Source organism: Apium graveolens, unplaced genomic scaffold (assembly GCF_009905375.1).
Source record: "Apium graveolens cultivar Ventura unplaced genomic scaffold, ASM990537v1 ctg2138, whole genome shotgun sequence".
In the NCBI taxonomy this organism is placed as follows: domain Eukaryota; kingdom Viridiplantae; phylum Streptophyta; class Magnoliopsida; order Apiales; family Apiaceae; genus Apium; species Apium graveolens.
In genome coordinates, this window is record NW_027417538.1 from 27,402 (window position 1) to 51,775 (window position 24,374).

Below are 24,374 nucleotides of genomic sequence, written 5' to 3' on the forward strand. Positions count from 1 at the left end.
AAAATCCTTTTTACTTTTAACGATTGATTTGGGTTTGACTTTGTCCAGATGACTAAAGAATACTAACATCCCTCATGAGTCATGGTTAATCATAAATCGAGGAGTTAAAATCCCCTGATCATACCAAACGGACACATGGGTTAAGAATTATAATCTCAACCACACATACAATCCTATGTCATGACTCATGTGGGTTATAGACTAATGAAATATACTGCCACTACTAATTTACTACTTCTACAAGTACTAAAAATATACACAAGATAGATAGATAGAATACACACAAAGAAAAAAAAATACCCATTTGCCTCTTCAAACCTACTCCTCTGGACTCTTCTCAGAACTCTCCTTTTTTGGGTGTTTCTCAATTCTCATCTCTTTAGTAAGCATCGCCTCTTTCAGCCCCTTTTCATTGAATCTTTCTACTATACCAGTCTTTGTTCAACAATAAAACAAGAAAATTCTTCATCTTTTGCACTATTGGGAGGTGTTTGACCATAATTCAGAAATACCCAGGTGAGAAAATTGGATGGTTCTTTCAGATTTATGTAAAGTTTGAGTCTTTATTGAGTTTTGTGTTTGGGTTTGGATTGTTTGGTTGATTAGATTGGTTGGTTTTGATTGATTTTGCTTTGATTGTGATTGGTTTGTTTGATGCCATGTTGTTTTTTGTGGTTGTGAAGTAGAGTAGATCTTTTTTTTGAGGGGTAAAAATTGGGATTTTCTTGATATGATGCTTAATGTTTGTGTTGGATGGTTCAATCGAGTGATTGAATTGTGGGGTTTGTGAAATTCTTTGTAAATTGTGATAAAAATGGGAACTTTGGTGGTTTTTGTTTAAGATTATGGTTTTGATTTTAGGATTCTTGAGTGTTTTTTATGATAAAAATGGGAACTTTTGAATGTTTTTGCTGAGATTTTGGTTTTGTGTTTAGGGTAAGAGTTGTGTTTTCTGATTGTGTTGTTTTATTTGGGTTGGATTAGGTTTTTATGGGTTGAATTGAAATTGAAGAATGATGGGTAATTATTGTCACGGTGAAGATAATTTTGTTGATGCTTGTGAAGAGGTCAGTTCTTTGAGTTCAGGTTGCTCTGATGATTGTTGTGTTTCTAATAGTTTTAAATATGAGTACTGGACAAAGAACATGGAAACTGTTCATGAACGGCGTGAGAGGTTCTTGAGATGGATGGGATTGAGTATGAATAGGCATCCGAGTGGGAGTGAGGATATGGGTGATTGTGATGAACTTAAGCGGAATGGAGATGGGATTGGAAAGGATGAACCCATCCATTCAGGTTTGATAGATCGATTTATGTCTTGCCGTTCTTTTCTGTCTTGTCAGACTAATGAGGATTTGGAGTCAGCACAAGCTGATGGTATGTCGGAAAATCCTATGCATAGAATCAGAAATTTGGATGATGGCTCAGAGTTTCTAGTTGATGAATTGGGTCCTGATGGAATGCTTAGCAAACTACGCATTGTGGGCACAGATCGAAAGGTAACAGCTGAAGAGTTTCAGAAAGCTGTCGGTTCATCCACTTTTGTTCAGCAGTTCTTGCAGAAGAAAAATGAGACAAGCAAATTGGCGGATGTAAAGAAGAAAGTTAAGAGTAGTTTTCTCGAGAAGTTAGGTGCAGTGGCACGAAAAGTTGATAGGAAAGGGGAAGTCAAATCAAAGCATGGAAATGGTGTTGACTCTGTTCGTGTTCGTTTGCATAAGAAGCACTTGAAAGAGTTGTCAGCTGTTCACGCTGAACAAGATTTCCCTGCACACCAAGGCTCAATCTTAACTATGAAGTTCAGTCATGACGGCCAGTACCTAGCTACGGGCGGTGAGGACAGTGTAGTGCGTGTCTGGAAGGTAGTGGAAGATGAGAGGCAAAACACATTTGAGATTTTAGATAATGATCCTTCTTGTCTATACTTTTCGTTGAATCATGTCTCCAAATTAACTCCACTTAATGTGGATAAAGAGATGATCAGCAGGGTAAAAAAATTGAGCAAGTCAAAATCATCTTGTGTTATTCTTCCACCTAAGGTTTTCCGAGTAATGGAGAAACCTGTGTACGAGTTCTATGGACACAGTGGTGAGGTCTTGGCCCTCTCCTGGTCTATGAAAGGGGTGAGTATAATAAATGATATCTTTGTTTTTTTCTTTGATCACAGTTCACTGTCAATGACAAAGGTTTTAGTACCTGCAATATATTTTTTCTGATTTTGTTTTTTTTTGTATATTTTTAGCATCTGCTGTCATCCTCTGTTGATAAAACTGTTCGTATATGGCAAGTAGGACACCGACAGTGCCTCGGAGTCTTTTCTCATAATAATTACGGTGAGGCCTAATTATTTTTGTGATTAAATTTTGTTAAAATATATTATAGTTTTGACTTTCAACAGTTCAGGATTCAAATATTTCTTCCGATTTTGACTCATTTCTTAACAACAGTTATTCATATACTTTTTATTACCATTGGTGCAGTTACATGTGTTGAGTTCAATCCTATAGATGATAACCTTTTCATCAGCGGTTCAATAGACGGGAAAGTACGCATCTGGGAAGTAGAGCGGTGTCAAGTAGTTGACTGGATTGATATTAAAGAAATAGTTACGGCTGTGTGTTACTGTCCAAATGGCAAGGTTAGAAAGGCATCATTCATCATTTTTACATCTTTATCTAATTATTTGTAACTGAAGAATTATTGTTTTAACTTGTTTCATCCTTTGATTGTCACAGCAAGGAATTGTGGGCACAATGGACGGAAACTGCCACTTCTATGATATCTTGGGTAGGCACATTTTTGTAATTATCTTTTTAACTTTCACTTATTTGTTTATTCTTGCAATGCACTTCTAAATTTCAAATCTATTATACAGTTCTGGTCCTGAAATCATGAGGGTTTACCATGCCTTTCTATTGCATGTATTTAAAGAGCCTATATGTTCTTGGTTGTCTTATCTGCCTCCTTTTTTAAGAGCTCTATTCAATTTACAGCATCTCTTTATTTTTCACTTGTTTTTATGCAAGTACATCATTCTTACAATTTTCTATAATCCGTTGATGGCAATTTGGTTTACCATTTACGTGAACACGTCAACTTTTTAGACATGCCTTGAAGTCAATAGTGTAGAATTACCCCGCCAATTTTCCTAGGCCCTAGGAAATAATTTCATCGTATCACTGGAGTAAGTTTTCCAGCCTGGATTATGTTGGATCTATGTTAATGTGAACAGGTTTGTAGTGACCTCTGCGGATGGCAAATTTATAAATACCGAACATTGCAAGAATAAATAGTGTCTATCGTGGTAGTCCTCACTCCTCACCAACATATTTTATCGCGTTGAGACTTTGACAAACTTTTTTGCACTAAGAAATAGAGATTTGCCCTTGTATGATATTTTTTATTTTAGCAAGTTGAATGCTCATTTAATACCTAAAAATGATGTTTTCTTCATAGGATTATTGGGTTTTGGGTTTTATTTAGCTTAAAATTAATAAATCAATGCAGTTATTAAATATTGTAATTATTTAGTAATACTGATGCTAGATTGTTCATTCTGTGGGCAGATAATCGCTTGCATATGGGTGCTCAAATCTGTTTACAGGGGAAAAAGAAGTTTACAGGCAAGAGGGTAACTGGTTTTCAGGTAGTTGCACACTTGCACTTTCTTTGTGGAAGATACAAGTGCTTTCATACAAGCAATTCTCATATTTTATTATTTTGTCCAGTTTTGCCCAAGCGATTCAAGCAAAGTGATGGTTACTTCTGCTGACTCCCAAGTTCGAATACTTAGTGGGGTTAATGTCATGTGCAAATTTAAGGGTGAGTACTAACTATTCTGAGCTATTTATTATCAACCACTAAATTCGTTAGGGGATATTTTCTGTTGTTCATGGTGTTGTGTTGTCTTAATGATTGTTTCATTGGTCCACATCATTATTAGGCACTCGGAGTTCAGGAAGCCATATGTCTGCATCTTTCACAGCAGACGGAAAACACATCATCTCAGTTTCAGAGGACTCAAACGTCTTTATGTGGAATTACAACAGCAAGGACCAAGGTACTAAACCCAAAAACATTGTCTCATCTGAGAGCTTCTTATCCCACAATGCGGCGGTTGCTATACCTTGGTCCATTCCAAGAACACTCCCGTCTCCAACATTTTCAGGTGATGATCATCCGGGAAGTGTATCAAAAAATAAGCATATAAATGACGATTTGCAACAAAAAATACCCGGGACTTCCCCCGATTGCTTTTCTATGAGCCGAGGGTTTTCGCTAGAGTCCTTGTATAGGAGCCCCCCTACATGGCCAGAGGAAAAATTACCCAGCTCAAGTCCAAAGGCGGTCTCATCTTCTTTGCGCAAATTTGAGTACAAGTTCTTGAAGACTGCCTATCAAAACACATTTAATTCTCCTAACTTGTGGGGTCTTGTTATCGTAACTGCTGGTTGGGACGGAAGAATTAGATCATACCTCAATCATGGTTTACCTATCCTTCTATGAAATCAAATTAACCGTGGTTTTGCAAGTGTAGTCTCTTCCAGTTCCAGGTGTATGTCCAGGCACCCAAGTTTAGTCTCTTTCAGGTGTTTGTCCAGGCACCATGTGTAGATAGATAGGTTATAGATACGTATATAATAGAAATCAAATTTTTGGGTGCCACGGCGTGGCCCCTTAATAGATGGTAAGGTGGAGCTGTGCCAAAAATCTTGGCATACAAAATAGGCCAGTTGTCAACTACGAGTGGCTATAATTTATTTTGTAGCATAATCAATTTCAAATATCAATCATATATGATTCTTTAATTTGTTATTGACCATGTTAGTTTTAGTGATGTGAGTTGAGAATTGTAGAGGTGGTCATGTGCTCATGGACCCATTTGATTTATTTGTAGTAAAGCATATGAATTTGTTCTTTGTTTGGTAGATAGATGTCTGATATCAAGAACATTTCGCATGCGATTTGCTACTGTATCTTAATAGTGACTACTTTACAGATATTATTTGTGCAGTACTTCACATTTCTTGATTGTTGATGTATTACCTTCCATAATATGTTTCTGTGAGCCCAGCTTCTACTCCATTCTTTGGGCGGATTTTAGCCCGAAAGTGACTTCCACATCATAGTGATAGAATTCGATATTCTGGAAAGATGAAGGCTAGCAGTATGGTTCATTGTTTTCACATTGTTTTCTCTGTGCAAGTTGTGCATGATGGTTGAAATATATTTGCATTTTCGGAACGGATTATCCCGTTTAGATGCTATTGCTGATGATTATAGAACTCCCTTGTCGAGTGTTTTACCCCTTTCATTGTTTGTGGCTTGAAAGCTTGATAAATTATGAAATGAAGTTGCAGAACTTCTAAGGAGTCTTGAAAATCTTCAAAAACTGAATAGTCCGAGCACTACACTACAAGAAGGCGACGAATCGAGTTACTACGTGCAATTTTGTGTTGCATATCATACCTTGAATGTTTATTCTGTTATATGCATGTCAATACATAAGTTTCACTTGTCAACCTAATGAGTAATATTATGGACCAAAATTCTCAACAAAATTTCTGTTCATCTCAAACATTTTGGTGGTATGAATTGGAGGTTTCTAGATGTCACCATTAGTCATTCTTTAATTTTTCCACCCATAAAGATGCTGCAACAGAGATCAGGAGACATGTAGGTGAGCAATTACTGGTCTTCAACTGCATCGATATGTCAATATCACTTTTGTAAAAATAAAAGGTACTAGCAAAATCACTTTTGTAAATATATATTACCACTTTTGTAGAGTTAAACAACAAAAACCCCACGTCTCTTATTCTATTTTCTCTCATCTGCAAGACTCTAGATGAAACGTCATTTTCGTGCTAATATCAAAGCATTTGGGCAGCTAAATCTAATCCCAGTCAGAAATGTCCCCCAAGAATTGCATTCATTTTAATAACTAAAATACAAAGCTCGACCCTCTAATCCTGCAAACATGAGGTCTAGGTTTCATGACAAATAACTGGTGGAGCATGATAATGACATCCCTTTATTTTGAATTAATGATTACGCCATTATATTTTGTCTCCCTTCTATTATGTATAGATAGTGTCATGCTTAAAATAAGTCTAAGTAAACATTTGCAGGACATTTCACAATGTTGAGACTTGAGATATAATTTGAGGAGTCCACCCACCTGTTAGATGTGTTATATTTAACAAGTAACTTGCTTCATCAATTTCACAACAGATTATTTACATCTCCTTCAATACATAATAGAAACTAACTGGCCATTTGTCTGTCCTCGAAAATAATTTTTGCCTTCAGCAGCGGGATTCTTGACATTATTCACGGACAGAACAGACAAACAGTCTCTCATCTCAAAAGGGCCACAGGTCTCCCCACTGAGATCCTTTTGCCTGCTTATGCAGTGCAGGATTTTTACCCTTTGTTACAACAATCCGCTCAAAAACACCCTCTGATCCCTCGCGATTGACTGCTCGACAAACATCCATCTCAACCCGCTTTCCCCTTTTTTGGGGACTGTAAATAATTCTTCCCCAGCCACTCCCAAGATCAGCACGACTCACTTCTCCATCTTCATCTTCATCTTCATTAGTATCATTTGCGATATCAGAGCCGCAGGAAAGGGGATCCTCTTCTTCTGGAACAATCTCAGCATCTAAATCAAACTGATCATCTGTCAACATTGTGTAAAAAATAATTAAAATTTTGAACTAAAAAAATGATTAGTGTTTTGCAAAGCTCCGCAACCTGAATAGACAAGTGATAATTTTCATTGCCCAACTTGCAATCAGTATTAACTTGTGCATAAAGGACATACCCAAGTCAATCTCAAAATCTTCTGGATTTCGCTTATCATGCTGCTCCTTCAATGAATCAAACTTCACACCATCAAGCGGCCAAGATTCTCTGTTCATTACAAAATCGCAACAATAACCAAAAAATACAATAGAAACTGATCAGAAGAACATTTAATGCGCATTAAGCTACAACAGATATACAAAAAAAAAATGGCCCAAGTTATATAAATGTGAATTTTGTCGCGCATGAACACTGTACTTGCCTTGGTCGTTGTCCTCGTCTGAAGGCAATAAAACAAAATTTTTCATCCTCAAAGCCACGTAACGGCTGGCCCTTGGATCTCTATATATTACAAAAAAGAATTAAAAAAAAAAGAGAACCATCAGGATTGGCATTATATTTCCCCTAAACTTTAAAGGTCTATTACACTCTGTAGCATGAACAGCGGAGAAAAGATCTAACACAATTTGACAGAAAAGAGGGTAAAAATCTACCATATAGACAGGGAAATAAGAATTAAGCAATGTCATATTTGCATGAGATAGGCATGTATGTCCTGTTCATTATGCAACAACCACATGTATTTCTGTTCAGCAATACATGTGGTTAAATCACAAAATTGATGATCTAACAACTTAGAAAAAACAAGTATAGTATATGACTTGCTTCAGATATTAACCTTATATGCACGTTGTGATGTTGTCCTCTCCAGGCGTTGAACAAAATGACAATATTTTCCAGTCTTATCTAAAGGGCAAGCACCATCATGAGGGCACTACAATGAATTGATGAAAAAAATGCACTGTTAAAGTCTGAAAGGCAAAACAAGTTATCCAGGAAAATTGATACAATTAAGAGAAGATTCAACTCACTGGAGCAACTATATGCGCATCACTTTTGAGAGTCATAAAATCTCTAGAAGCATCATTAGGTGTATTTTCCAATTTGCGGCATTTCTGAAGTGCCATGAAGATAATAAAGCTCAAAATTTGACACAAATTCCTCCCTGGGTAAAAGTAAAAATCAAGCCTTTCAAGTAAAGTTAAGGAAAGGACATTATCTATACCCTTTTTTCCTTCCATAGAATATGAGATCGCATTTGAGATATAATATTAGCTCCATGAGGTGTTCCAGGCTCGACCAACACCTGCTCCATATAGAAGATTATTATAAGAACCGACTACTCAAAGCATTTAAGAAGATACAATTTGAAAAATAAAATATTGCGAAGTTGGATAAACATTGAAGACAGAAAAGGTGAAGTATTAGGCAGTCTCACAGAGATAATTCTATTGCTTATAGTGGTCATCTGGAGATAAAAAAAGAGATACTTCAACAGTGAGTAAAAGTTGAAAGTTCAAATTAAACTTTCAACTATAGCTTTTATTGAAAATGTTAAATGTTCTGCAAACAAGATTATCATGGGAGAGATTAGTGTAGGACTAAGTAATGCTAGTTTTGGGTTCATAGGCTGTGCCATTTGTCTCACATGTTTCCTCTATATTATTTGTGCCACACTGATGGTCCTCTTCAGGGTACTCGTAAAAGAATATAATAATTCACATCAATATAGAACAGGAAGGAAAAAGGGAAGGTCTACAAAAATTAGTGAAGGGACATGATAACATCCAATGAAACTGGGAAGGATAATCATAAAATGAAGATATCTGCCATACAATTTTTTTTTTCTAATTGCAGGAAAGATATATCTTTAACCAACCAGATTATGATTGACCCAAGCATAACGAGCATAAACTTGTAGTACAAGATACTAGTAATGTACATTGCTATTTGCATATTAACCCCAAATTCAGGTATGTAAAAAGTAACCACAATACTTAAAAATTTAATGTACATATACAAAATCTAAATGGAACTTAAGACTCACCAAAACATCCTGAGTCAGATCCCAAAGTTGGCGAACAATAGTTAGTCTGTCTTTCAATGAGGGTATTTCTCCAAGAACGTAAGACTTCACAGAAAGTAACAAAATATCATCAGATTTTCAATCTTATTAATCGGAATTTAACGCAACGATAAAAGAATAAGGCACTAATGCGCACACACACATCAGTGGGTTAGATGTGAGGTGTGAGCAAAGTGATTACAACTTATTGCCTAGAGAGACAAATAAAGAGCACCAATTCGGGCATGATGGGAATTTTTTAAGTTTAACTTGTCAAGCATAGTTGTGGTATGATGAGTTAGCATAATTTAGGTCTTACCTTCCTAATGCTTTAATATGCAAACAAGTCATCACCACATGAAATGATGTAAGCAAGCAAATGCTTCAGGTATGAGGGAAAAGTGATGCATACACATACACCTTATTACCTAGTGAGGCGAAGGTATAGACTATAGCCTAACATGTTCGGGCTTAAACCAGACCTAAGCTATAAACTCGTACTTATGCCAGTACATTTGTATGTATATCAATCTTGACTCGAGATCTAGCAAATGGCATCCATCTTTTTTAATTTTCCTTTTTTTCCCAAATCAAAAGTCTGTGCTCTTAAAAGAATCCATCACAACACACACCACACACTTTGTTCCTCTCAAGCCTGATGCAAGCAATTCCCCAATGTCCAAAGTCACCATGCCTCAAACAAAGTCATCGCCCACGATAATATAGATAATTTAAAGTGTTGCAACATAGAAATATCCTATTTTAATGTGTTTTCATCAAACCCGTGTAAATGTAACATCGTAAACTTACTGCAATGACAAGGTCGTGCTCCCGGTCAGCCTTATTAATGCTCTGAGTTAGGGCTTGAATGCTGCTATAGCTCTGAATAAGTGGCAAATCCTTTAGATCTACAACAATTATTTGTAACCAAGTTAGAGCTTCTATTTGGATGTTTATATTGCTAGCTGCATTTTTTAAAGTCAATAATGCAACAGAGCTTCTGTCTGAATTGTGCAAATATATACCGACAAAAGATATGCAGAGGAAAGTTAGAAAAGTAGAATAACCAGCAAGGAAAATATGATCTGATATCTTTAATAACTCGTGGGGGTTGACACATTTCAATACTAATGAAGCGTCAAATTAGTTAGCATTCATTTCAGAACTAAATCTTACGAACGCGTGGGTAAATGACATGGTAAAGCAGTATATTTCACCTTTAATGAGGCTCTGCCCAGCGCGTTGCATTGACTGTGACGGCTCAATCAAATGAATTCTCTCCAAAGATCGTGGCCAGACTTCTCGCACTGCCCTACAGCATTATTTTGATGTAAAAGCTAGTAACAAAAGAAGAAAGAACATGTACAAATCACACATGCACAATGAAAATTAATTGCTCACCACATAGCTGAACCGGTACCAGCACCAAAATCCAAAACCCTACGTGGCGAGAAACCAGGAACCCTTCTCCGAACCTAAAATCAGAAAACTTAAATCTCAATGTCCATGTAAAAACAACTCAACAAAACATCAAAATGCACACACAAGCACCAAGCACTCAAATTAACCTCATCCTAAATCTACCAATACTCCTACAGCACTTCGGTTCATCTTCAACATCAGTACCACATATTTATTTCTAACACTTCAATTTCCTACCAACTTAAAAATCCTCGCAACATATATCATCAACTCTAAAACCGCGTAATTCATACATTTGATAATCAAAGCAAACTATATTACTACGCTCAATCTTCAAAATAACTACCAAAAACATTCTTGCAACATTCTAATTTCCTACCAAATTACAGTCCTCACAATCAAATACAGTATTATAAATTCTTTAATTCCCTCACTATTTAAACAACCTGTCAAAAACAGCAAAAATCATATATTTGCAACTACGAGTAACTCCACCTCTCTGAGAACTCTCTGACAAGCAGAGAAAACAGCAGGCATACGAGAAGCAACATACGCAACAGTCTGATCCTCCCTATACTTAAGTCCAGTGTCCCCATATGAGCTCTTAATTTTCCACCGTTTCGAACTCTCCATCGACTTAAGAGGATCTTCAACCAGCTCTTTCGAAGTTGTGGTAGCTAACTGTAAATTGACATCCTTTATATCGTTAAACGACTCTGATAATCGCAACACATTTCTCTTCATATGCGGTTCCTCTTTCTCTGAAACACCGCAATTCAACAACATTTCTCATAAATAATTATCTCAATTATCTAATTTTCATTTTCAGATTTTAAAGTAATTGATTATGCGTATTTTAATCTCGATAAATGAATAATATTTCCCGGTCCCGAGAGTACCGAAACCACCACAATTCAACAACATTTCTACATTTCACAAAAATAATGATCTTAATTATCTATTATCTAATTTACATTTTTTAGTTTTTAATATAATTGAAAATGCGTATTTATAATCTCGATAAATGAATAAAATTTTCCGGTCCCGAGAATAATGATACCTTGGAGAAAGTTTTCGATGGCTTGGCGGAGGTGAGGGGGCACGACGGCATATCGTTGGGATTGTTTGGCGGCGGAGCGGAGGGTCTCGGCGGTGTATTTGGGGAGGGCATCGGAGATTAGGGCTGCCATTGATTTGATTTTTGATTTTTTTGGGGGGAGGGTTTTAGAGAGAGGAAAGGGGTTTAAGGGATTGGGCTCGGGTTTGAATTTAGTACAAGGCCCATCTATGTCTTTTTTTTAGGAAGGCCCATCTATGTTGGATATTTTATAGTGTCAAATCTTCGCAATTATATTTCCGGAATTAAATTTTTATAAAGACATGCATATTTATCTTTGCTAACTTACAACAGGAATAAAACTTTCATTCCCGGGGCTGTGCGATGCATGAGTATTGATTAATATTTATATATTTTCATTTCTAATTTTTTATAATTTTATTAAAATTTCATATAAATAATTAAATACTAAATAATGATTATTCATTGTACATGATTTCAAATTAAGTTCAAATAGTATAAATAGTATATGATTGATGCATAAATAATAATGTAAATATTCGTTGTTGGTAAGATTTGAACCTGCTAACTTATATGTATCTTTATAAATAATAATATAAATGTTTGTTGTTGACGTGATTCGAACCTGAGAACTCGTGGAATGTATTTTTTTAGTATTTGAATCTAACGGCTCTGATTAATTGATGAAGAATATCCGACTGTCGTGATAAAAATGAATAACCAAAATGAGGGTTCAACCAAACTTAAAAATTATACCCCATTCCGGTTATTGTGGTATATAATATAGATGTTTGATTATCTTTTATATAAAGGAAAATTAATTAATATTGATAATTGTTTATATACCCTCTCTAATTCGAATATTAAAATTAAATTTTCTTTTTCAAATATAAAGAGTAGTAAAACATATAAATATCTAAAATATAGGTTAACTTTATATTTTTTTACCAGACTCTTGTGTAATAGGTTAAATATATTATTAAAATTTGATAATGACGATATGAACGCTGTTATCAAATTTTGATGATGGCGTTCATATCACATAATTACGTGCCCAAATTTCATTATACCGTAAAAAGGAAAAAGCTCTTGAATTATAATTAACACATTAACGAAATGACAATTTATACATTAACGAAATGAGATATTGATGTCATTTCCCTTAAAAAAGATATATTAATTTTATTTTGAAACTGCCTTTTCAATCCTGAAAAAAGTAAGAGAATTTACCAAAAATACAAGTTTTACAATTTTACTATCTTCTGATTTTGTTTGCAAAAATACGGAATCAACCAAAATCAACAAGAATCAACTAGTTGAATAAAGTTTTTTTGGTTGAGGTTGCATGTAGTTGCAGAAACTCATCAAAGGTTGCATGCAGTTGATTCCGGGCGCCAAAAAACCGTATTTTTGTAAAAAAAATTTGAAAAATAATATTTTTGCAAATTAAAAAGTATTTTTGCAAATTTTTTAAAAAAGTGACAGTATTTTTGTAAAAATATTTTTAACCTTGGGTATTTTTCAAAAAAGCCCAAAAAAAAATTATGCTCTCAATTTTCGGTATGTATAGAACAGAGGGAGTAGCATCTTGTTAGAAAAATATTTATATAACCTTTTTAAATTGGCCATCAGTTCTTTCCGTAGACGAGAGAGACATAAAATACATGTAAAATCATGAGAATAAAAGATATTGTATATTTTTTTGTAAAACTACAATTGTCGAATTCAAATGTCATGAAAGTTTTCCAACACTATTAAGGCTCTGGAAACCATAGTGCTCCTTAGATTGATAGGGAGCCCCTTCTCAATAACTGTGATAAACTGACACAGGTGTTATAAAACTAAGCACACAGTAATTGTATTATCAGAGAAGAGATTATAAAAATAGAAAGTATAATGTTTGTTACATATCTGAAATAACAAAATACACTGACTTATATATCAAGATCCTTAAGACCGCACTACTCTAACAAACTCCCTAACTAACTTTGCTGAGTTGGAATGAAGCTGTGCTGGAATGATGTCACTAGATGAGTGTAGTACAGCCTCGATATATGTAACATCCCCCTGCAAGTTAGAAGTCGAAGAGAAATCCCAGACACCTAACTTGGAAAGGAGATAAGACAGCTGAGAAGAAGACAAAACTTTAGTGAAAACATCTGTTGGCTGATCTACAGAAGCAATATGATGAGTTGTAATAACACCTTGTTGTAACTTCTGACAGACCAAGTGACAATCTATTTCAATGTGCTTGGTCCGTTCATGAAAAATTGGATTTGACGCTATGTATAAGGCAGATTTATTGTCACAAAACAGTTGAATAAGAGTTAATCCATAAATCTTCATTTCAGACAGCAATGAAACAAGCCAAGTTAACTCACAACAGGTATCAGCAAGAGACCTATATTCCGCCTCTGCGGAGGAGCGGGACACAATCTGTTGTTTCTTACACTTCCACGGAAATAAGGGAGTCCCCCAGCAATACACAAAACCCTGTAAGAGAAAGACGAGTAGCAGGGCAACACTACTAGAAAAGGCCTTAGACATCGGTTGTGGACTGATGTCTTTTAAAAAATAAACCGATGTCTTTGCATGTGATATTAAATGTAGGGGCCTTTTAAATCGGTTGTGAGCCGATGTCTTAAAGCATATTTGACATCGGTTTTAAATTGTTCTGATGTATTTTTCTTCAAAGTAGTCCTTTACTATGACTTCAATGCTGCAATAATATGAAATTTCTATCAGTTTAAACATATTATGTATAAGAGAAATAACAAATTAACATCAATCTTCAAATCAAGCCGATGTGTGTTTTATTGTATAACATCAGTCACTATATAGTACCGATGTGCAATGTTTATTTAGACATCGGTTCTGTAAGTGAACTGATGTCTTTACTCTATTTTTACATCACTTTATACATTTATATGATATTTATTCTTTGATTTTACATCGGTTTTAAACTGAAAAACTGATATATGTGATTGCTTATGACATCAGTGATTGCTTATGACATCAGTGTCATAGTGGCTTTCATATAAATGAATTAATGTCTTTACTATATTTTTACATCACTTTTTGTATTTATATGATATCTATTCTTTGGTTTTACATCAGTTTGAAACTAACAAACTGATATGTGTGATTGCTTATGACATCAGTGCCATAGTGGATTTCATATAAAGGGATGTGTTATTTGCTTATTATTAACATCAGTTATTTGGCTTAGTAAAGTGATGTCTGTTTTGATTTTTTTTCCTTGAATCACCTGCTTCATTAAAATCCCCAAAAATCAAAATGCCAAACCAAAATCAAAAACCAAAATCACAAATCTAAGTTACCAATACCAAATCTAAGTTACCAAATCAAAAATCCATGTCGAAAAACCATACGTACATTAATTTACCAATTGCATCATCATTCAATAATCCAAACCAACTACATAGATAAACCCAACCATATATTAACATCCACATAAGTCATCCCAACACCAAATCATTCAATGTTTCCTCCACGTCAAAATAAACGAAAGTTCAAATACTTAAAGCAAATTGATTGGTTCAACACAAGTCTAGCTAGCTAGAGTCAAAATAAACCAAAGTTCGCCTACTTCAAAGAAAACGATATGTCCAAAATTTCAAGCTGCAGATCATCAGGGCCTTTTAGCAAGAAGGACTCAATATAGTCTAACGTCTGAAATCGAACCTCATAAAGCTCATCTCTGGAAAAATTACCTTCCGATTCTTGGCAGCCCACTGAATAATGTAAAACATGACAATTATAATGAATCCAATTACAACTGACATATAAACCAACTATGCATTGAAGTAGAAACAAATACCTTTTTCATAAATGACATTTCGGGGTCCATGACAATCTCTTTCATATAATACATAACTACATATCCACATTCAGTCCCACCCGGCTGTTTAGGACATCCATGTTTAACAAAAGAAGATTAGTTACTAAATTAAAGACTGGTCCGAATAAGCAGTAGCGCAAAGTCAGAAGTGCACCGACATGAATGCAGAAAATAAATAAAACTTACTGGAATATATTTGATACTCGGGGCTTTGTTTCCCCTTCCAGCCTGAATGTTGAAAGCAATCACCGCCCTGTCCACTTAGCATTGTCAATAACGTGAACTGATCGATATCAATGCCATAATGAAAAATTGAAGAGAAAATAGTTTAAATATAAACAAAAATACTTTGATACGGCTTTTTTCCAACTCTGGAAAAGCAGTTGCACGAGGTAAAGGATTTAGTATGAAAATCTCGCCAGCCCATATCACAACCAGTATCCAGTGGCAACTGTTTTTATAAAAAAAATTAAGAAAACAGAATTACTACCAAAAATCATACAAATTATGATTTTGAGCTACATAAACAAATAACCAAGTGAAAATACTTAATATAATTACCCGCTATTATGTGGCATTAAAAAGAGACGATCAGAATTGCCCACTTTCAAACGATTTGAAAGGAATATGTCCTAAGTCCAATCAGGTATTAGGATTTAGGAATAACTCTTTATATAATCTGTTTTGATTTCATTGATATTAATAAAAGACTTGTTTTGTTTTTATTACGGGCTTTATCTATTTAAGTGTTTAAATAAGATATACCATAGTTTAGAGTAAAGCTTTTTATGGATTATGATGAGATCATAATAGTGAGACCTAAAAAGATGATAACTCTAAACTTAAATTGTTCCTGATCATAGGATTACTAACTGGTAATTAATAATCCGCAAAGATCGGTACATACTATGCTTGCTTCATTATGAAGGATGTCTGTTCTCATAGACATTTGTGTGGTGACACTATAGCTAGTATGTAGGTGCTTATTATGGAATAAGTTCACTGAACATGACTCGCCCAGCTGAACAACTGATGGAGTTCACTCACGTGTCAGCAGTTGTTCGCTTAGTGATAGTTGTACAAGTATCCTTAGACTTGAGGTCATCATAGTCATCTTGTGTACACTGAACTATGCTTTGGTTTAGTTCTTAGTCTCCAGGGACAATTATTAGGGCTCTTCTGGGTATAGGAATTTGTACACGAAGATAGTGTATGATCAATAAAGGATCTACCCCTTCCAGTGAAGGAGGCGAATGTTCAAGGCTGATCCACTTATGCTAGTTCAAGAATCTCTGGCCAGAGTAAATGAAATTAGAAAGGAGTTTCTAATTTGCATAGAACTACGCATAGTAAATGGTAAGCAAAGTGATTGAATTAGATAGGTTTGACACGAGATCCATGCCTTGTATTTAATTCGAACATTGTAGGGTAGAAGGAGTTTATTGTACGGTAACTATTCACTGATAGGTTCTTGGTATTCTAAGCAGTGAATTCATATTATCCGGATAGTCGCGATATATTGAAAAGCATCACTCATGATGTAGAATAAATGTGATTAATTAATTAATCATATTTAATAAATTAGAGAATTTATATAAATAATGATAAAATAGTTTTATTATTATTTATTTCTACTACCGGCTTAATATTGAACCTACAGGGTCACACCATAAAAAGAGAATGATTTTTTGGTGGAGGAATTAATTAATAATGGCTAATAATTATTTATTTGTGAAATAAATAATTAATTGGCAAATTTAATAATTGATTAAATGAGATTTAATTGATTATAAATTAATTAAGAAAAGTTCTTAATATTATTAATTAAGAATTTAATTTTTGGAAATTAAATCAAGAGAGAATTATTTCTAAAGTGTTTAGAAAAAGGATTAATAATTAAAAGGTGTTTTAATTATTAATGAGAATAATAAATGGGATAATAATAATAATATTTATGGGAAAATTTCAGCTGAAAATTTTGCCTATAAATACACTATTATAGACCCTATTTTATTCGAACCCAAGAAACCCAAAAGTTTCAGAAAACCAAATTCTCTCCACCTCATCCTCCTAAAAGTCGTTTTCTTGGTGGATACCGGTGGAGTGCTTCACACTTGAGGAGCAACTGCTAAGGATCTCTGATCGTTGTCTCCGAATTATTTTTAAAGGTTAGATTCGATCCCTCGAATTTTTATTCACAATTTATATGCTTTTATTTGGATTTTGTGTGTGTAAAAGTGTTTTTCCACGCCCCGCTGCGTTTAAAAATCCAACAATGGTATCAGAGCATAGGTCGTATGCATATAGATCTGTGGTAAAAATTTCAGAATTTTATGTGCTTGTATGAATTAATTATGATTTTTACAAGTTATATCATGGATTAATTTTGTCTGATGAGAAATCGTTTCTCATAATAATTTTGAATGTTGATCTGGGTTCTACAAGTGTTGTAGATCGTCTGGGTACTTTTTTTCATAATTTTATGATGTATAGATTTTTTATTATGAATTTTTGAAGTTCTAGCAATTAAATTCGTAATTAAATAAATCATATATATATATGTATTATTTGTAAGTATATATATATATGTACATCTGTAAGTCTCCTGTTCTGCTGTTGTGTTGTCTGTAAATCTGCTGCACGGGGAAGAGACAGAAGTACAGGTACGGCGGCTCGGGAATCGAGAAGAAAAAGACGGCTGCTGAATTAAAAAAAAAAAAATTATAGGGGTGTAACGCCTTCCGGGAATGCGTTACACACCTGTGGCGCATTCTCGAGATGCGTTACACCCTTTAATGGCTGAAAAGGGGTGTAACGCATCACCGAAATGCGTTACAGGGGTTGTAACGCGTTCTTGTAATGCGTTACAGCCCGTCTGTTGATATTAAAATTGATTTTCTGGGAGTTTCGTAACTCCGTTTTAGGCGTGCAATATACTGTTGGATTTGTTTTTCCGAGACGGATCTAATGGAGTGATCAATTTTAGTTTATATAAAAGTTTTGAACTGTTTATATTTCCATGAAGTGTTTTAAAGCTGTTTTTGACTGTTTTTAATTGCTTTTAAATGCTTCATGTGATACATAGAGATGTATAATGCTTAGACTAATGTGCTAGATGATTTAACATGCCTACCTTGATGTTTATTCATGTTGATATATGTGATATATGCTTAGTTTATCATGCGATGATAGATTTAGGTGAACTTAAATGAACATAAGGCGTTCGTTAGACAACCTAGTATAGTGAAATTGTTTCATAACCTTAATAATAATATTATGAATACAATCATGAGATTCTTGTGTTTATGAAACACGTAATTGAATATGAATTTTCGATACGAGAGAAAGGATGATTCTGTCAACAACAGATTTCTATCTGTAAGAAAGGGTTATTAAGTGACGCCTCTTGACAATGCTCCACCCGATCTGGGAATTGTCTGATTATTGATTATTGATTTGAAATATTTAATTTAAAAGGAAGAATCTCTTTATAATATGATTATGATTGTAACGTAATATAATCCCTCTAAAATTAAATAATATCAAGTAGTAATTGGCCAATGATACAACGGGCTTGTGTCGGTCATAGCCTTCCAACATGGTAGAAAGTAGTTCTTATTTTTGAATCATTGTCGTTTCGTGCCACAGCCGAGGGCTTTGATTTCGAAATAAGAAATACTTGTCTATTACATAGAGATGTGTACATTGAATAAGAATCTAAAGGTCGTTACGTGCCACAGCCGTGGGCCTTTGGTGACTGATTCAATTGTACGGAATGTTGGGTTTGACTTGACTTAGAATATTGAGTTTGTCGTGCCACAGCCGTGACTCAATTATTCAAGAGGCTAAAATTTGATTAGGGAATAACATTAGATGTAATTGACAAGAGTTGTCTGCCTATTGAACATTACATGGCGTTTCGTGCCACAGCCGGGGTTGTGTAATGGAATGTAGGATCCCTATTCCCACTAGCATTATGAATGCTTAATTTTTCACGTAGAGGGTTGAATAAATTAGGAAAACTAGTGGGAGCCACTTATGAATAAAGACCCGATTCATATAGTGTTTTGAAATGAAATCGAATATTTGCTAAGTGTTGTTATATGTTTATCATTTACAGATTTACTTTGTACGTTATGTCTTCTGCACTATCACTCAGGAGCATACTAGATGCTCACAAATTGACTGGTCCTAATTATGCTGACTGGCTTCGAAACTTGAGAATTGTTCTCAGGATTGAGAAGCTGGAATACGTGATTGACTCACCTAAGCCTACTAAACCTGCTAGTGATGCACATAATGATGAACACGTTGTGTATCGTAAGTGGATGGATGATGCAAATGTTGCTCAATGCATCATGCTAGCTTCCATGAACATTGAGCTACAGAATCAACATGAGCATATGGATGCTCACACTATCCTCATGCATCTACAAGAGTTGTATGATGTGGCGGGGAGGACAGCTCGATATGAGATATCGAAGGAGCTGTTCGGTTGTAGGATGTTTGAGGGATCATCTGTGAATGACCATGTACTTAAGATGATCAATTTGATTGAACGTCTTGGACAACTTGGTTTTGCCATGGATGGGGAGCTGAGCCAAGACTTGATCTTGCAATCGCTTCCGAGTTCGTTCTCGCAGTTTGTTGTGAACTTTCACATGAATAAGTTGGATGTCAGCCTGCCTGAACTCCACAACATGTTGAAGACTGCGGAATCGAATTTCCCCCCTAAGAAGAGTTCTGTTCTTCTAATTGGTGAAGGTTCCAATCCTAAGAAAAGGAAGAGGAACTGTTCCAAGAAGAAGAAAGTAGGTGAGAAAATGCCGGTTCCACCAAAAACTGAAGACCCCAAGAGCAAAGTTGTTTGCTTTCGCTGTAACAAGGTGGGGCACTGGAAGAGGAACTGCAAGGTTTACCTTGCAGAATTGAAGAAGAAGAAGGGTAGTGAGACTACCGCTTCTGATTCAGGTATGTTCATGATAGAAGTGAATATGTCATTTCTACTTGGGTATTAGATACCGCCTGTGGTTCTCATATCTGCAATTTGTTGCAGGGACCAAGGAGAAGTAGGACTCTTCAGGAAGAGGAGGTGATTCTACTGATGGAAATGGAGCAAGAGTTGCTGCTGAAGATGTAGAATCATTTCATTTACATATGCCTATGGGCAAGACTATTATTTGAAATAATTGTTATTTTGTTCCCTCGATTGTGAGGAATATTATTCCCAAGTTAGACTTGGATGGATTTTCATTTATTATTGAGAATAATGAATGTTCTATTCTTAGAGATAATATTCTTTATGGACGTGGTGCTTTAAATAATGGTCTGTATATATGTGACATAATTTACTTCACATTGAACAAACTAATAAAAGAAAAGGGATGATGAAAATCTCACTTCGTTATGGCACTGCAGTCTCCATTTAGTAGACATGGAGAGAGGGCTGCAAATTTGCTAGGAATGGTACACACAGATGTATGTGGACCAATGTCTACGCAAGCCATGGGTGGATTTTCATGCTTCATTACTTTCATAGATGTTAGATCTAGATTCGGATATGTGTTTGATGAAACACAAGTCTGAGGCCTTTGAAAGGTTCAAAGAATATAAGTATGAAGTGGAGAAACAACCAAACATAGTATTATAACTCTTCGATTAGATCGAGGTGGTGAATACTTGAACGAAGAGTTTCTGGATTATCTCAAAGTAAATGGTACAGTCTCCCAGTGGATTCCTCCAGATTAGTATCTGAAAGGAGAAATCGAACTTTGTTAGACATAGTTCGGTCCATGATGAGCTATGCAAATCTTCCAGTATTCCTATGGGGTTATGCATTGGAAACCTCGGCATATTTACTGAATAAGGTGCTTTCCAAAATCTGTTCCTCAAACTCCGTATGAGATATGGAAAGTAAGGAAACCGGGTCTTAAACACGTTAAGATTTGGGGATGTCTAGCTTATGTCAAGAATGTAGATAAGCTGAAATATCGATCCGTAAAATGTAGTTTTGTGGGATATCCTAAAGAGACTTTAGGGTATTACTTTTACACCGATCATCGGGTGTTTGTCTCCAGACATGCTACCTTCTTGGAAAAGGAGTTTATCCTTGAAGGAAACAGTGGGAGCAAAATTGAACTTGATGAAGTTCAAGAAGCACAAACTACTACGGATCAAGTGGAAACACCTGTTCTGGCTGAACAACCTTTTGTGGAACAGCCCATTCATAGAACAGGGAGAGTGTCTCGCCAACCTGAGAGGTAATATGGCCTTGTCATTAAGAATGACAATGAGTTGTCGATCATTTGATGATGACGACCCTGTGACCTATAATGAGGCTATGAGTAGTGTTGACTCAGAGAAATGGCATAATGCCATGAAATCCAGAATGGAATCTATGTATACGGTATACAAAAGATAAATTATAGCAGATGGCCAGGTGGAGACCTATAAGGCCAGGCTTGTGGCAAAAGAATTCAAACAAAGGCAATGGATTGACTTTGATGAAGCCTTTTACCTGTAGCCCTGTTATAATCAGTTCAGATTTTGCTTGCGAATGCTGCTTACTACGACTATGAGATCTGGCAAATAGCCAGATGGTTTTCTTTCCAAGAGAAATGAAAACCTAGTGTGTAAGCTACTGCGCACCATATGTGGTTTAAAGCAAGCTTCTCGTAGATGGAACATCCGTTTTGATGAGACAATCAAAGAGTTTGATTTTATCAAAAACGTGGATGAACCATGCGTCTACAAAAGGGTTAGTGGGAGCGGGATAACATTTCTTGTATTGTATTGAATTATAGTTGACACACATAACAACATAGCAGACCCACTCACAAAGCTACTTTTTGAAAGTCACTTTGATCGTCATAAAGATGAGATGGGTATCAGATACCAGAGTGATTGGCTTTAGTACAAGTGGGAGATTGAAAGGAATATGTCCTAAGTCCAATCAGGTATTAGGATTTAGGAATAACTCTTTATGTAATCTGTTTTGATTTCATTGATATTAATAAAAGACTTGTTTTGTTTTTATTACGGGCTTTATCTATTTAAGTGTTTAAATAAGATATACCATAGTTTAGAGTAAAGCTTTTTATGGATTATGATGAGATCATAATAGTGAGACCTATAAAGATGATAACTCTAAACTTAAATTATTCCTGATCATAGGATTACTAACTGGTAATTAATAATCCGCAAAGATCGGTACATACTATGTTTGCTTCATTATGAAGGATGTCTGTTCTCATAGACATTTGTGTGGTGACACTATAGCTAGTATGTAGGTGCTTATTATGGAATAAGTTCACTGAACATGACTCGCCCAGCTGAACAACTAATGGAGTTCACTCACGTGTCAGCAGTTGTTCGCTTAGTGATAGTTGTACAAGTATCCTTAGACTTGAGGTCATCATAGTCATCTTGTGTACACTGAACTATGCTTTGGTTTAGTTCTTAGTCTCCAGGGACAATTATTAGGGCACTTCTGGGTATAGGAATTTGTACACGAAGATAGTGTATGATCAATAAAGGATCTACCCCTTCCAGTGAAGGAGGCGAATGTTCAAGGCTGATCCACTTATGCTAGTTCAGGAATCTCTGGCCAGAGTAAATGAAATTAGAAAGGAGTTTCTAATTTGCATAGAACTACGCATAGTAAATGGTAAGCAAAGTGATTGAATTAGATACGCTTGACACGAGATCCATGCCTTGTATTTAATTCGAACATTGTAGGGTAGAAGGAGTTTATTGTACGGTAACTATTCACTGACAGGTTCTTGGTATTCTAAGCAGTGAATTCATATTATCCGGATAGTCGCGATATGTTGAAAAGCATCACTCACGATGTAGAATAAATGTGATTAATTAATTAATCATATTTAATAAATTAGAGAATTTATATAAATAATGATAAAATAGTTTTATTATTATTTATTTCTACTACCGGCTTAATATTGAACCTACAGGGTCACACCATAAAAAGAGAATGATTTTTTGGTGGAGAAATTAATTAATAATGGCTAATAATTATTTATTTGTGAAATAAATAATTAATTGGCAAATTTAATAATTGATTAAATGAGATTTAATTGATTATAAATTAATTAAGAAAAGTTCTTAATATTATTAATTAAGGATTTAATTTTTGGAAATTAAATCAAGAGAGAGAATTATTTCTAAAGTGTTTAGAAAAAGGATTAATAATTAAAAGGTGTTTTAATTATTAATGAGAATAATAAATGGGATAATAATAATAATATTTATGGGAAAATTTCAGCTGAAAATTTTGCCTATAAATACACTATTATAGACCCTATTTTATTCGAACCCAAGAAACCCAAAAGTTTCAAAAAACAAAATTCTCTCCACCTCCTCCTCCTAAAAGTCGTTTTCTTGGTGGATACCGGTGGAGTGCTTCACACTTGAGGAGCAACTGCTAAGGATCTCTGATCGTTGTCTCCGAATTATTTTTAAAGGTTAGATTCGATCCCTCGAATTTTTATTCACGATTTATATGCTTTTATTTGGATTTTGTGTGTGTAAAAGTGTTTTTCCACGCCCCGCTGCGTTTAAAAATCCAACACGATTAACCAAGTTGTTTTCTAAAATCGTTGTTCAGGGTAAATGTGGCTCCGGGATCACAAAAAGCAAATAACTCGTGATTTTTATTGCCAATAACCACCGAATGCGACCTATTGGTTAAACCATTATTATGCGGGTTTATACCATCTGCCGACAAAGCCAAACGAATATTTCTTGCCTCACTGCCGAATGCAGGCCACCTATAATCTATATTTCTCCAAGAAGGAGAGTCGGCTGGATGCCGCATCTTTTCATCTTGTATTCGCTGTTTTGCATGCCATGTCATCAGTTCAGAAGTAGAAGGAGATTTATACATACGTTTAAATCTCGGAATAATTGGAAAATACCACATTACCTATCTTTCATATTCGAGTGTATCCCTATCTTTGAAAATCCACGACTTGTCCATGTTAAGAAGGAACTACCTGATTGTTAAATAAAATGTCAAATATCGTAGTAACAAAGACTACAAAATAGTAGTCTAAAATTGTAATTCACCCCCTAATATGGATACAATTTAGATTATTGTAAGTCATATGTCATAGCCTATTTGTATATTCGAGGATTCAACTCAACTCAAATAAGAATGTAATAAGTAAATAGTGGATTGACCGTCAGAGAGATCTCGCAAAATAATATATGTCAAAGGATTCAGAAACAAGGTTCATCTACAGACTTGAGGAGGTAATTCACTGGAAGAAGTTCAAGAA

The 24,374-nt window shown here is 35.0% G+C and overlaps 2 protein-coding genes across 2 annotated transcripts; one reads left to right on the forward strand and one right to left on the reverse strand.

Moving 5' to 3' along the window:
• The first annotated feature begins 246 nt into the window (after nucleotides 1–246).
• On the forward strand, nucleotides 247–4,808 carry LOC141700321 (uncharacterized). The gene is made up of 8 exons (XM_074504127.1): nucleotides 247–516; nucleotides 985–2,123; nucleotides 2,243–2,333; nucleotides 2,481–2,638; nucleotides 2,736–2,787; nucleotides 3,567–3,646; nucleotides 3,729–3,822; nucleotides 3,944–4,808. Exons 2-8 carry the CDS (start codon nucleotides 1,014–1,016, stop codon nucleotides 4,504–4,506), a joined length of 2,148 nt encoding a protein of 715 aa, XP_074360228.1. The 5' UTR covers nucleotides 247–516; nucleotides 985–1,013; the 3' UTR covers nucleotides 4,507–4,808.
• A 1,352-nt stretch (nucleotides 4,809–6,160) lies between these two features.
• LOC141700320 (rsm22-cox11 tandem protein 2, mitochondrial-like) lies at nucleotides 6,161–11,364 on the reverse strand. The gene is made up of 12 exons (XM_074504126.1): nucleotides 11,199–11,364; nucleotides 10,634–10,899; nucleotides 10,118–10,191; nucleotides 9,934–10,028; nucleotides 9,527–9,624; nucleotides 8,699–8,782; nucleotides 7,877–7,957; nucleotides 7,683–7,766; nucleotides 7,490–7,585; nucleotides 7,073–7,152; nucleotides 6,830–6,918; nucleotides 6,161–6,685 (listed from the first exon to the last, which is right to left on the reverse strand). The coding sequence occupies exons 1-12, from the start codon at nucleotides 11,326–11,328 to the stop codon at nucleotides 6,366–6,368; spliced, it is 1,497 nt and encodes a 498-aa protein (XP_074360227.1). The 5' UTR covers nucleotides 11,329–11,364; the 3' UTR covers nucleotides 6,161–6,365.
• Between the last annotated feature and the right edge of the window lie 13,010 nt (nucleotides 11,365–24,374).